General features: G+C 42.2%; 1 protein-coding gene across 1 annotated transcript; it reads left to right on the plus strand.

Annotated features, from left to right (window-relative positions):
- The first annotated feature begins 464 nt into the window (after nt 1-464).
- On the plus strand, nt 465-13,986 carry prpf8 (pre-mRNA processing factor 8). The gene is made up of 43 exons (XM_036563837.1): nt 465-611; nt 1,348-1,467; nt 1,571-1,739; nt 1,977-2,141; nt 2,242-2,460; nt 2,539-2,751; nt 2,881-3,006; nt 3,101-3,206; nt 3,467-3,657; nt 3,776-3,895; nt 4,004-4,193; nt 4,309-4,428; nt 4,548-4,682; nt 4,788-4,917; nt 5,013-5,209; nt 5,335-5,541; nt 5,654-5,817; nt 5,937-6,063; nt 6,181-6,373; nt 6,464-6,651; nt 6,823-7,061; nt 7,263-7,409; nt 7,533-7,743; nt 7,847-7,963; nt 8,098-8,345; nt 8,540-8,719; nt 8,827-8,962; nt 9,092-9,261; nt 9,358-9,487; nt 9,573-9,719; nt 9,881-10,041; nt 10,139-10,330; nt 10,488-10,725; nt 10,835-10,963; nt 11,069-11,182; nt 11,293-11,466; nt 11,570-11,763; nt 11,896-12,135; nt 12,267-12,408; nt 12,519-12,659; nt 12,788-12,927; nt 13,091-13,293; nt 13,402-13,986. Exons 2-43 carry the CDS (start codon nt 1,359-1,361, stop codon nt 13,554-13,556), a joined length of 7,017 nt encoding a protein of 2,338 aa, XP_036419730.1. The 5' UTR covers nt 465-611; nt 1,348-1,358; the 3' UTR covers nt 13,557-13,986.
- Nucleotides 13,987-14,132: the final 146 nt, after the last annotated feature.

Genomic DNA, 14,132 nt, shown 5'->3' on the forward strand with positions numbered 1-14,132 from the left:
CTTGTGCACACAAAGGCTGCGTCCAAAACCAGATCCACATACGATGCGTACTATACAAACGCCACACTAATAGGCTAGTAAAGGTGGTGCACTATTTTCACTTACTGTTTTATGTAGTGGAATGCGATTTAAGATGCAGCCAAAAATGAAAAAAAGAAAGTTATTTCTTTTTTTTTAATTAAATAAATCCCTCAAATATGTGAAAATATTCTGTGCTCACACATAGTAAATTAATCTGTACATTGACACATTGACACTAAATTTATTTGTAAAACAATAACATACAATCGTAATTGAAACAGTCAAATAATTTAATTTAAAAATACACAAATAATTGTAAAAATAAAAAAACTTCGAAGTTAAAGTTATGAACACTTTTATTAACTCCAAGGAGAAACTGGATCATTTCCTCATCCGGTTGTCATCCGGGCATTCGTCTTTACGCATGTTTTAGTATTCCGCCGTATTGGTTCGTCCTTTGCTTGCAGTTCGGACTCGGAAACTTCGCACATCACGGCGGTGAATCGCGTGTGTTTACGCACAACGTGTAGAGTCGTTTATCCGAGCGCCATTCTGCAGGAAACTCCGGAGAGACGTTGGAATTAATTAAAGTAAGACGTGTTAAATTATGCTTTTAACCTGAGATTTCATAAGCCGTAATGTCTGCGGTAAAGGTTTGTCCATTTGCATGTGTGACCGAGCTGTAGCAAAATCAGCTAATGCTTTGTTCAGGCGGGGGTAGATCAGGTTAGCTTCACTTAGCGAGGGAACACGGTAATAGTGCATATATAGGTAATAGTGCATATATAGACTCTCCGTATTCGGAGAGCTGCTGTAATTATTAACTTTTTATTTATGTAAGAGGTTTGCTATGTTGTGGCTACAGCTTGTAAAGCTACAAGCGCGTTAAACTTGCTGCTTTAGCCAGCCTGTTCACAATGGCTGCTAACCAAGTAGCTAAAGCTGTAAGTTAACTTGGTTAAAGTCTGGAATATCGCGCGTTGATTCATAATAACTTGAATGTTGTTTCTTTGGTTTTTAGTTAAATAATGGTGCTAAAAACAATTTGCTGTACGGTCTGTGTGCAGTGTTTTCATTATTTGAGTGTTAGAAAGTAATATTAGTAGTTAGTTAGCTAGCTAGCTAGCTAGGTTACGTTGGCTAGCTAGCTAGCCCGCAGCTCACTGTTTGGTTCGATAGCGTATACGACAACTGTGTATTTGGGTAAGCTAGCATTGACAGGTTCATTCTGTGTGGTGCATGCGTGTGTCAACCTTAAGTTTTTGTTACGCCGATATCTCCGTCTATACCTGACTGTTTATCTTGCATTGCTTTTTTTCCGTACAGTAGACGCTGCCATGGCAGCTACATTCCCCTACAGAGGTGTCCCTGCAGGGATGCCCCCGGGTATTCCTCCTCCTGCACAGGTGCCAGACTACATGTCTGAGGAGAAGTTGCAAGAAAAAGGTAGGAATACAGAACATCTGATTTATAGTCATGCATTTCATTGGTTGCATTGCCAGGTTTATGGCTAACCTTTTTTTATTTATTTATTTATTTTACTTTACAGCACGAAAATGGCAACAGCTGCAGGCGAAACGTTACTCAGAGAAGAGGAAATTTGGTTTTGTTGATGCTCAGAAAGAGGACATGCCGCCTGAGCATGTTCGCAAAATTATCAGGGACCATGGAGACATGACCAACAGGAAGTTCCGTCATGACAAAAGAGTTTACCTTGGGTAAGTTAGTACGAAGCTACAGACTTTAAAAGGACAGCTTTGCAGAAAAGTGTTAGTGTTCCTAACTGAAGTAACACTAGTAGATGTCATGTGCTGGCCATGCCAGATTTCATGTGTAGTGTGCAATGGTAGCACTTCTGGATAAAGTATTTGTATAATAAATCAGTATATGATGTATTGTACTATTGTGTTCCTATTTGCCATTTTAATGAGTGCTTTCAATTTCTTTGTTTCTAGGGCTCTGAAATACATGCCTCATGCAGTGCTTAAACTGCTGGAGAACATGCCCATGCCCTGGGAGCAGATCAGAGATGTACCAGTGCTCTACCACATTACAGGAGCCATTTCCTTTGTCAATGAAATCCCCTGGGTCATTGAGCCAGTTTATATCGCACAGTGGGGGTGAGTTTTCTCTAAACACTATTGTGTGATATATGAAATTCGAAAGAGACGTGTAACAACTTGAATTTTCCTAATCATCTGTTACTCTTTTTGATATCAGTACTATGTGGATCATGATGCGTCGTGAGAAAAGAGACAGACGACACTTCAAACGTATGCGTTTCCCTCCCTTTGATGACGAAGAGCCTCCATTGGACTATGCAGATAACATTCTGGATGTGGAGCCTCTTGAGGCCATTCAGATGGAGCTGGACCCTGAGGAGGACAGCTCTGTGGCAGAATGGTTTTACGAGCATCAGCCGCTGAAGGATACCACAAAGTGAGTCTGTGACAGTTTAAAAAAAATGCTCAGTCCTTGTGTTGTTCCATTTTCACAATTTCTCTTTCTGTTTCACAGGTATGTCAATGGGACTACATACAGACGTTGGCAATTCACTTTGCCGATGATGTCCACGCTTTATCGGTTGGCCAATCAGCTGCTGACTGATTTGGTGGATCGTAACTACTTCTATTTGTTTGACCTGAAGGCTTTCTTCACCTCAAAGGCCCTGAATATGGCCATTCCTGGAGGACCTAAATTTGAACCCCTGGTCAGAGACATCAATCTACAGTATGTGTACTCGGCGCTGCTCTTCTTGAGTTAATACCAAACTGCATAGTGCAATTGAGTGCTTTTAGTCATGTCGCCCTCAAGATCATTGAAATAAGTCTCTCTAAAGATTACCACCATCTTTTACAGGGATGAAGACTGGAATGAATTCAATGACATCAACAAAATCATAATCAGACAGCCCATTAGGACAGAGTACAAGATTGCTTTCCCTTACTTGTACAACAATCTTCCACATCATGTCCACCTCACTTGGTAAAAAATTATTTTTATGATCAAAGCTTTTTTTTTTTCTTCATATTGATGATAATATTTGCCATTAAGCTACTCCGGATTGATTCTTGCGCAGGTACCACACTCCTAATGTGGTGTTTATCAAGACAGAGGATCCTGATCTGCCTGCCTTCTACTTTGATCCGCTCATCAATCCCATCTCTCACAGACACTCAGTTAAAGTAAGAAAACGTAGTAGAGTTGTTGTAGAGTTAATGTCATAGTGGCTTAGATGTGGGTGGACAGAAGGGTAAAATAATCAATTTCTAAGTTTTGTTGGCTTCCAAAAGAAATCATGTCAAGCATGGTTAATTCCTGTTTCGTTAGAAAAAGATAAACTGAACTGTAGAAGACAAAAGAGAAATATTTTTTTTGTGTTTGCTTTGTTTTCCTGTGTTATTTCTCCAGTGTTTACAATTTAGTTTGTTACTGTTCTCCTCAGAGTCAAGAGCCACTGCCTGATGATGATGAGGAGTTTGAACTTCCTGAGTATGTAGAGCCCTTCCTCAAGGAGACGCCTCTGTATACAGACAACACAGCCAATGGAATTGCCCTTCTCTGGGCCCCACGTCCATTCAACTTGCGCTCTGGAAGAACCCGTCGTGCCATTGATGTTCCTCTCATCAAGAACTGGTGAGCTCTGAGCAATATAATGAAGTTTGCCTGAGTTATCTTGCTGATGTAAAAGAGGAACACAAAGGTCTCTATCAATGTTTTTGTAAACATAGTATTATTATTCAAATATTCTCAGGTATCGGGAGCACTGTCCTGCAGGTCAGCCTGTCAAAGTACGTGTGTCTTATCAGAAGCTCTTGAAGTACTATGTTCTCAATGCTCTGAAACACAGACCACCTAAAGCACAGAAGAAGAGGTGAGCTTTTCTACAGCTATGTCTTGTCTTTCCCGAACATTTACATTTTTGGTCTAAAATTTAGAAATGAGCAGTAACAATCTCAGCATTTTTTTTGGCATCCCACAGGTACCTTTTCCGTTCATTTAAGGCCACAAAGTTCTTCCAGTCCACAAAGCTGGACTGGGTGGAGGTGGGCCTCCAGGTGTGTCGACAGGGTTACAACATGCTGAACCTGCTGATTCACAGAAAGAATCTCAACTACTTGCATTTGGATTACAATTTCAATCTGAAGCCTGTCAAAACCCTCACCACAAAGGTAAATGAAATAAAGATTTAGGATTAAGCAACGATCCACTAAAAGCTTTGTTTGAATGTTGTTACCTGCCTTTATTTTTTAGTTTATTTGCTCATGTCCTTGCTTTATTTTATAGGAGCGTAAGAAGTCCCGATTTGGGAATGCGTTCCACTTGTGCCGTGAGGTTCTCCGTCTGAGCAAACTGGTAGTGGACAGCCATGTGCAGTACAGATTGGGAAATGTTGATGCGTTCCAGGTATATCTTGCACTTGATCTACACAGTATAAATTCATTGTTAAATAATTTACACTTGTAAATTAGGGAATATTGTCAGCAGCTTTCATCTAAAATTTTTTTGTTCTTTTTGCATTGTAGTTGGCAGATGGGTTGCAGTACATCTTTGCCCATGTGGGTCAGCTGACTGGCATGTATCGCTACAAGTACAAACTGATGAGGCAGATCAGAATGTGCAAGGACTTGAAGCATCTCATCTACTACCGCTTCAACACAGTCAGTGCAGTTTTATGGCTTTAGCACATTGACCATTGGGGGAAAAAGTGCACTGTAGTATAGACTTTAGGTGTTGCATATAAATCTATCTGTTTTTGTTGTTAGGGTCCAGTTGGGAAAGGTCCAGGTTGTGGCTTTTGGGCTCCGGGATGGAGAGTGTGGCTGTTCTTCATGAGGGGCATCACTCCTCTGTTGGAAAGATGGCTTGGTAACCTGCTAGCCAGGCAGTTTGAAGGTAAAGAACTGAAAAATGTATAAGTCTACACTGTCCAGTAAAACGTTGTTTGTAAAGGAATGCAGGTAGTAATTTACTGTTGTGGACTTGTTAAGGACGTCACTCCAAGGGAGTTGCAAAGACTGTGACCAAGCAGCGTGTGGAGTCTCACTTTGATCTGGAGCTGAGAGCAGCTGTGATGCATGACATCCTGGACATGATGCCCGAGGGCATCAAACAGAACAAGGCGAGGACCATCCTGCAGCACCTCAGCGAGTCCTGGAGATGCTGGAAAGCTAACATTCCCTGGAAGGTACTTAATTTTTTAATTGATGCATGGAACCCATGCTTTACATATTGTGTGTTTTGGCTGCTAGCAGCACAAAATATTAAACACTTCAGTCATGCTCACCCACTGCAATGTCATGAACTTCTCAGGTCCCAGGTCTTCCCACACCAATTGAGAACATGATTTTGCGCTATGTGAAAGCCAAAGCTGACTGGTGGACTAACACAGCCCATTACAACCGAGAGCGAATCAGGCGAGGAGCTACCGTGGACAAGACTGTCTGCAAGAAAAACCTTGGTCGTCTCACACGACTCTACCTGAAGGCTGAGCAGGAGAGACAGCACAACTACTTGAAGGTATAGGTTCAAATGTGCTAGTTCACTTTAGTACTGTTCATCTTGTGGAACTTGTTCTTAAATAAATAGTGAACATAGCATGGAGTTTGATGTCTGTTTCGATCTTTCTCAGGATGGTCCATACATCACAGCAGAAGAGGCAGTGGCCATCTACACTACTACTGTGCATTGGCTGGAGAGCCGGCGCTTCTCTCCAATTCCCTTCCCTCCTCTCTCCTACAAACATGATACCAAGCTGCTAATCCTAGCTCTGGAGAGACTCAAAGAGGCCTACAGGTTAGTGTTGATAACTCAGACCTGTGACGCACAAGCAATTGTTTTGGCAAGTTGTTTTTATGTTTAACTGCATGCTACTTTGAGGGACTAACTTCTTTATTCTGTTTTGTGTCTGTTAGTGTGAAGTCGAGGTTGAATCAGTCTCAGCGTGAGGAGTTGGGCCTGATTGAGCAGGCATACGACAACCCTCACGAGGCTCTGTCCAGGATCAAGCGTCACCTCCTCACCCAGAGAGCTTTCAAAGAGGTTAATATACCCATACATGCACCCCAGTTCTCTTAGTCTGGTGGCATTTATCTTACTAAATTGAGACTTTTTGGTTCTACTATGTGTCTCAGTCAGTTTCATTTCTAATCTCTCCAGGTGGGCATTGAGTTCATGGACCTGTACAGTCACTTGGTACCTGTGTATGATGTGGAGCCTCTTGAGAAGATCACTGATGCTTACCTGGATCAGTACTTGTGGTACGAGGCTGACAAGCGCAGGCTCTTCCCACCCTGGATCAAACCAGCAGACACAGAGCCACCTCCATTGCTGGTTTACAAGTGGTGCCAAGGTGAGGGACAGCACTATTTTTTGTTTGCTGTAGTCACTGGCTTTTACTGTCTGATAAGGCATCATTTTTGTGATTCTCAATCTTTTCCAGGAATCAACAACCTACAGGATGTGTGGGAAACCACAGAGGGCGAGTGCAATGTCATGCTGGAGTCACGCTACGAGAAGATGTATGAAAAGATTGACTTGACACTGCTCAACAGGCTGCTGCGTCTCATTGTTGATCACAACATTGCTGATTACATGACAGCCAAGAACAACGTTGTTATTAACTACAAGGTCTGTTTTTCATTTTTTATTTTATTATTATTATTATTATTATATATATTTTTAAACACAATCTTGAACAATCTGCATTTAGTATTTTGCAGTTGTTCATGTCTAGACCTAACTGTCACATGGTTTAGCTCAACCACCCTGTTTGATAAGTTTGTTGTTTCCTTATCTTAGGACATGAACCACACCAACTCGTATGGCATCATCCGTGGCCTGCAGTTTGCTTCCTTCATTGTGCAGTACTATGGGCTGGTGATGGACCTGCTTGTTCTGGGTCTTCACCGTGCCAGTGAGATGGCAGGACCTCCCCAGATGCCCAACGACTTCCTCAGCTTCCAGGACAGTACTACAGAGGCTGCTCATCCCATTCGCCTGTACTGCAGATACATTGACCGCATCCACATGTTCTTCAGGTCAGTATAGCAGAAAATGCAACGCTGTAGTCTAGTGTTTGTGAATTACTAAACCATCTATTTGCAAAAACTATTGACTAAAATATTTAATGCATGGACTTCAAGTTTGGTTTCAAAGAGTTAACTGAAGAGTGCACAGATAAGAAGGAATCACACATGAATTAAATGGACAAGAAATCAACAGTTGTCTTTTTTCCCTAGGTTTTCTGCTGATGAGGCAAGGGATCTGATCCAGCGGTACCTTACAGAGCACCCAGATCCCAACAATGAGAACATTGTGGGCTACAACAACAAGAAGTGCTGGCCTAGAGATGCCAGGATGAGGCTGATGAAGCATGATGTTAACCTGTGAGTATTCCCAGACCAATTACTATGCTCTCTAATACACCAAAGGCTTTCTAAATGCTCCTGTGTGTGTATATAAGGTATGTAAATTATACCAATTTTGTTTTTTTGCTATTATTTGTTCAGGGGCCGCGCTGTATTTTGGGACATAAAGAATCGGCTTCCTCGCTCTGTGACCACTGTGCAGTGGGAGAACAGCTTTGTTTCAGTTTACAGCAAAGACAACCCCAACCTACTTTTCAACATGTGCGGCTTCGAGTGCCGTATCCTGCCCAAGTGCCGCACAAGTTATGAGGAGTTCACACACAAGGATGGTGTGTGGAACCTGCAGAATGAAGTCAGTAGCTTGACGAATTGATTTTGATTGTTACAAGTCATAGCAGTATTTAAAGGCCGGACAGGATTTGAGACTGGTATTTGTCTTTCTCCTTTCTCTAAAGGTAACCAAGGAAAGGACAGCTCAGTGCTTCCTGCGAGTGGATGATGAATCCATGCAGAGGTTCCATAACAGAGTACGACAGATTCTGATGGCTTCAGGGTCTACCACTTTCACCAAGGTATAAGGCACAGTCTCTCGCTGTGTGTGTGAGCGTGTGAGCGAGCGATGAAGTATAGTACTTTTTGAGTGTGTTGCAATTGCTAGATTTAATGTGCAACAGCTGCTTTTGCCCTGTTTCACTTTTTCTCTCAGATTGTGAACAAATGGAACACGGCTTTGATTGGTCTGATGACCTACTTCCGTGAGGCTGTGGTCAACACTCAGGAGCTGCTGGACCTCCTGGTGAAGTGTGAGAATAAGATCCAGACTCGTATCAAGATTGGTCTGAACTCCAAAATGCCTAGTCGTTTCCCACCTGTGGTCTTTTACACCCCAAAGGAGTTGGGTGGTCTGGGCATGTTGTCCATGGGCCATGTGCTCATCCCACAGTCTGATCTGAGGTGAGTCAGTTATTAGACAGTTACATAAGATCTTGAGTAGCGTTAAATTTGGATCAAGAAGTCCATACATCTAGATTTGTTATTGCAAATAGTGATATTTGTAAATGGAAATGAAAGATTGTTGCTGAGTTAACTGGTATTAGTGAACTAACTGTACATTTGTATCATAAAAACTGTTTATTGTGCATACTCAGGTGGTCCAAACAAACAGATGTGGGCATCACTCATTTCCGCTCTGGTATGAGTCATGAGGAGGATCAGCTGATTCCCAATCTTTATCGCTATATCCAGCCATGGGAGAGTGAGTTCATTGATTCTCAGAGAGTGTGGGCTGAATATGCCCTCAAGAGACAGGAGGCCATTGCCCAGAACAGGTACTACATCCTCAGTTACTCAAATCTATATTCTTAAAGATGCTCGAAAGCAACTTTTGCTTTTGACATTTTTATAAATGGTTACTTATAAAACCTCATTGTTACAGACGCCTGACTCTTGAGGATTTGGAGGATTCTTGGGACAGAGGTATTCCTCGTATCAACACACTGTTCCAGAAAGACAGACATACACTGGCCTATGACAAGGGCTGGAGAGTCAGAACAGACTTCAAACAGTACCAGGTTAAAAACCTTCTCTTTATGCTATACAAAGTTTTGTGAAATATTTCTTTATACATCTAAAGTATGTTTTTATGTAAACCGTACTAATTTCCTGAGATTGCTTTATCTTTTGCTGTAATGTCTCCACAGGTGCTAAAGCAAAATCCGTTCTGGTGGACTCACCAGAGACACGACGGAAAACTGTGGAATCTGAACAATTACCGCACAGACATGATACAGGCTTTGGGAGGAGTGGAGGGAATTTTGGAGCACACTCTCTTCAAGGGAACGTACTTCCCCACCTGGGAAGGTCTCTTTTGGTGAGAGTTTTTTGACTGTTCTGCTTGTTTTTCATCTCATGTTCAGTAGTTTTATATCATTATTTTTTTCATTAACCTTTCAATTCCTTTCCACAGGGAAAAGGCCAGTGGTTTTGAGGAGTCCATGAAATGGAAAAAGCTGACCAATGCTCAGAGATCTGGTCTGAATCAGATCCCCAATCGACGATTCACTCTGTGGTGGTCTCCCACTATCAACAGGGCTAATGTATGTACACCATTTTACTCAGGTTGTTACCTGTTTTCTCTTCACCTTTTTGTACTTGCTCACAGTCTTCATTTCTGGTCTTCAGGTATACGTGGGTTTCCAGGTGCAATTGGATCTCACAGGAATCTTCATGCATGGCAAAATTCCAACCCTCAAGATCTCCTTGATCCAGATTTTCAGGGCTCACTTGTGGCAAAAGATTCATGAGAGCATTGTCATGGATCTGTGTCAGGTAGAGATTGTTTTTGTATCTTGTACTTCACTGTCATTTAAGAAACATCTAGTATTTCATAGTCTTGTATTACATATATGCTCTATATTAAAGTGGAAGACCTGAAAATACATGAAAATTTTGTTAGTACATATTATAGAAAAGGATGTGTTGTTTTATAGGTGTTTGACCAGGAACTGGATGCTCTGGAGATTGAGACTGTACAAAAGGAAACCATCCATCCTAGAAAGTCCTACAAGATGAACTCTTCCTGTGCAGACATTCTGCTGTTCGCCTCCTACAAATGGAATGTTTCAAGGCCATCGCTGCTCGCTGACTCAAAGTATGTCTTTTAAGCCCCACTGAACACACCTTCTTTTAAGATTTTTATACTTAATGCTACATTAAAGGTTTCTAATTTTGCCTTTTCTCTTCTACAGGGATGTGATGGACAGCACCACCACTCAGAAATACTGGATTGACATCCAGCTCAGATGGGGAGACTATGACTCTCATGACATTGAGAGATATGCCAGAGCCAAGTTCCTGGACTACACCACAGATAACATGAGTATCTACCCATCCCCCACTGGTGTGCTGATTGCCATTGATCTGGCCTACAATCTGCACAGGTCAGTGGTCTGGTGGGACCTTGTACAACCGTGCTTTGATAATCAGAGTGATTTGATATCCTAAAATACTTGGAATGATCTATAATACATGTTATGGGTTTACACACACAAACCTTGCTATTCTTTCAGATGTGCTAATATCCTATTCTCTCTGCAGTGCCTATGGCAACTGGTTCCCTGGCAGCAAGCCTCTGATCCAGCAGGCCATGGCTAAAATAATGAAGGCCAATCCTGCCCTGTATGTGCTGAGGGAGCGTATCCGCAAAGGTCTGCAGCTTTACTCCTCTGAGCCCACTGAGCCCTACCTGTCCTCCCAGAACTATGGAGAGCTTTTCTCCAACCAGATCATCTGGTTTGTGGATGACACCAATGTGTACCGTGTCACTATCCACAAGGTGAGTAAATTTATCATCCTCAAAGCGTCCCCAGGGGGTTATTTTGGTTTTTGTATGTGAGGCCTGAATGTTCTTTTTGAAACTGTCATAACCTGCATCCCCATCATAGACCTTTGAGGGCAACTTGACCACAAAACCAATCAATGGAGCCATTTTTATCTTCAATCCAAGAACTGGACAGCTCTTCCTAAAGATCATTCACACATCTGTGTGGGCTGGACAGAAACGTCTGGGACAGGCAAGAAGCACTTCTCTTAACGTTTTTTTTATATGGTTTTTGACGTGGTTGTCATTGTTTGAAGTATTTTGGATAGTCTAAATTAGTTCTGTCCTACTATAATAGCTGGCCAAGTGGAAGACTGCTGAGGAAGTGGCTGCTCTCATTCGATCACTGCCTGTTGAAGAGCAGCCCAAGCAGATCATTGTCACCAGGAAGGGCATGTTGGATCCTCTTGAGGTATGCTCCTTATTTAAGCACAGTTTCTGCTGTTTGCTATATAATGCAAATGTAGGTGTCATCACATTACATGTTGATGACTTGTTCACTCATTTTCTCCCATCTTCTAGGTGCACTTGTTGGATTTCCCTAACATTGTGATCAAGGGATCTGAGCTACAGCTCCCCTTCCAGGCCTGTCTGAAGGTAGAGAAGTTTGGAGACCTCATTCTGAAGGCCACTGAGCCTCAAATGGTCCTGTTCAATCTGTATGATGACTGGCTGAAGACAATTTCTTCTTACACTGTAAGTTTTGTTTTATTTTCATATTGGCGAGTTGTCTGTTAGCCAGTGATGCCTATAGTTCCATTCGAACAATTTGTGTGTTATCACCCTGTTTCCTGCTTAGGCCTTCTCACGTCTCATCTTGATCCTGAGGGCCCTGCATGTGAACAATGACCGTGCAAAGGTGATCCTGAAGCCGGACAAAACCACCATCACTGAGCCACACCATATCTGGCCCACTCTCACTGATGAAGAGTGGATCAAGGTGGAGGTGCAGCTCAAAGATCTCATCTTGGCTGACTATGGCAAGAAGAACAAGTGAGTAGGCTAGCTAAAAGAAATTTAAAAGATTTTTGCTTATTGAGTGAAGAGATTCTCATTTGGAAATGTTTCAGTTTGAAAGCTTGTAATTCAAATCTAAGCTGTGTCTTACCTTGCCTTTTTCTTCAGCGTGAATGTGGCTTCTCTGACACAGTCTGAGATCAGGGACATCATCCTGGGTATGGAGATCTCTGCTCCCTCCCAGCAGAGACAGCAGATTGCTGAGATTGAGAAGCAGACCAAAGAACAGTCTCAGTTAACAGCAACCCAGACACGCACTGTTAACAAACATGGTGACGAGATCATCACTTCCACAACCAGCAACTATGAGACACAAACCTTCTCCTCCAAAACTGAATGGAGAGTCAGGTAGGCACTGACTGTTTTACTGATGTTCCTCTGAACTGGCCATTTATTTTATTAGTAAAATGACACAGTGTGTGTGCTACACAGTGGTTGAAAGCTGTTAATTCCATAAATGCTATCCCAACATCTTATAGGGCCATCTCTGCTGCCAACTTGCACTTACGAACCAACCACATCTATGTGTCATCGGATGACATAAAAGAAACTGGATACACTTATATTCTACCCAAAAATGTGCTGAAGAAGTTCATCTGCATCTCTGACTTGCGTGCCCAAGTGAGTCGTCATTCTGCTGTTTCGTAGCTTTTTTGGGGCTTCTGCAAAGTGTCTTTTGACAGTCATTTATTTGTATTGATTATTCCCTTTCCCCATCTGTTTGTCTATAGATTGCAGGCTATCTGTATGGCACTAGTCCTCCAGATAACCCACAAGTGAAGGAGATTCGCTGCATTGTGATGGTACCACAGTGGGGCACTCACCAGACTGTTCACCTGCCCAATCAGCTGCCACAGCATGAATATCTCAAGGTCTGTATCGATCACTAGTTTTGTATTGGCTTACCATGTTCTTAAGATGTTGATGCTGATTTTTGTTCTGCCAATGCATTCCTGTACTCCAGTGGTCCTCTTCTGATTACTGACTTATTGTGTTATAGGAAATGGAGCCACTTGGCTGGATCCACACCCAACCCAATGAATCCCCTCAGCTTTCTCCTCAGGATGTCACCACACATGCCAAGGTCATGGCAGACAACCCATCCTGGGATGGAGAGAAAACTATTATCATAACCTGCAGGTACATACTTGGAAATGCATCAGTGTCTGGAGATTTCATAACTTGCTTCCTAACATTAGATATAAGCAACTTCTGTTAATTTTGTTTGTTCTTTGTGTTGAGCCAGACAGCGGTTGTAGATTTGACAGTGATAATTTTATTTATGTTGCTCTCTCTTGTGTAGTTTCACACCAGGATCCTGTACACTGACTGCTTACAAGCTGACTCCTAGTGGATATGAGTGGGGCAGGCAGAACACAGACAAGGGCAACAACCCTAAGGGTTATCTGCCATCCCACTATGAGAGGGTGCAGATGCTGCTGTCTGATCGCTTCCTTGGATTCTTCATGGTACCTGGCCAAGGCTCCTGGAACTACAACTTCATGGGTGAGCACAGCTTTATCAGGCTGATGTATCATTTTGTTTTTATTTGTTCCACTGAAAGTAGATCTCCTCTTTAACATTCCCCCCCCCCTTTTTTTTTCTCCATTGCAGGTGTTCGTCATGACCCTAACATGAAGTATGACTTGCAGCTGTCCAACCCTAAAGAGTTCTACCACGAGGTTCACAGGCCCTCTCACTTCCTCAACTTTGCCTCTCTGCAGGAGGGCGAGATCTACAACGCCGACCGTGAGGATATGTACGCTTAGCACCCTGGACTGCTGCTGTTGATATTCAACAAGCACCTAAGAGGCTTAAGCTGGCAAAGCTACTGTGCTGTGTCCTTTCAGGACTTTACCATGGTGTTTAACAGTTGTGTCAGCTTGGAAGTACTTTCGACCACCCGTTTTAAGATTTTGTACAATCTTTACTCTGTCTTGCATTCTTTGCCATGGTAATTTGCGCTAATGTGTTAATGCACATTGCTGAAATTGTATTTTTGTGTCACTGTAGTAGTGAGTTAAGACTATGTGAAAGTTCTTAAGTAAATCAGTACTCTTTTTCATAACCTTAAATTACATTAAATCTGTTTTTTATAAGTCGGTTGTAATATGCATGTACCCAGTAGCTATGTTGTGCATCTTTCATGTACCATGTAGTTTGGGTCCAAATAAAGATGAACAGTTTATTTGACATTTCTAAGGGGTGTTTTAATTGAGGTCAAAGCATTTTTGTGCTTATTTTGGTGAACAAACCAGACACTTACTACATTAATTTACCTTACACAAACTCAAAGCACTATTACTTTAAAGAGTACATGCAAATTGGCTGCCTGTATGTATTCA

Source organism: Colossoma macropomum, unplaced genomic scaffold, assembly GCF_904425465.1.
Source record: "Colossoma macropomum unplaced genomic scaffold, Colossoma_macropomum, whole genome shotgun sequence".
In the NCBI taxonomy this organism is placed as follows: Eukaryota; Metazoa; Chordata; class Actinopteri; order Characiformes; family Serrasalmidae; genus Colossoma; species Colossoma macropomum.

Bases quoted from the DNA above. Each gene is read 5' to 3' on its own strand.
- prpf8 (XM_036563837.1), top strand. From the start codon at position 1,359: ATGGCAGCTACATTCCCCTACAGAGGTGTCCCTGCAGGGATGCCCCCG. The intron at 3,207-3,466 runs GTAAGAAAACGT...TGTTCTCCTCAG, and splicing joins CTCACAGACACTCAGTTAAA to AGTCAAGAGCCACTGCCTGA. The intron at 4,429-4,547 runs GTATATCTTGCA...TTTGCATTGTAG, and splicing joins GAAATGTTGATGCGTTCCAG to TTGGCAGATGGGTTGCAGTA.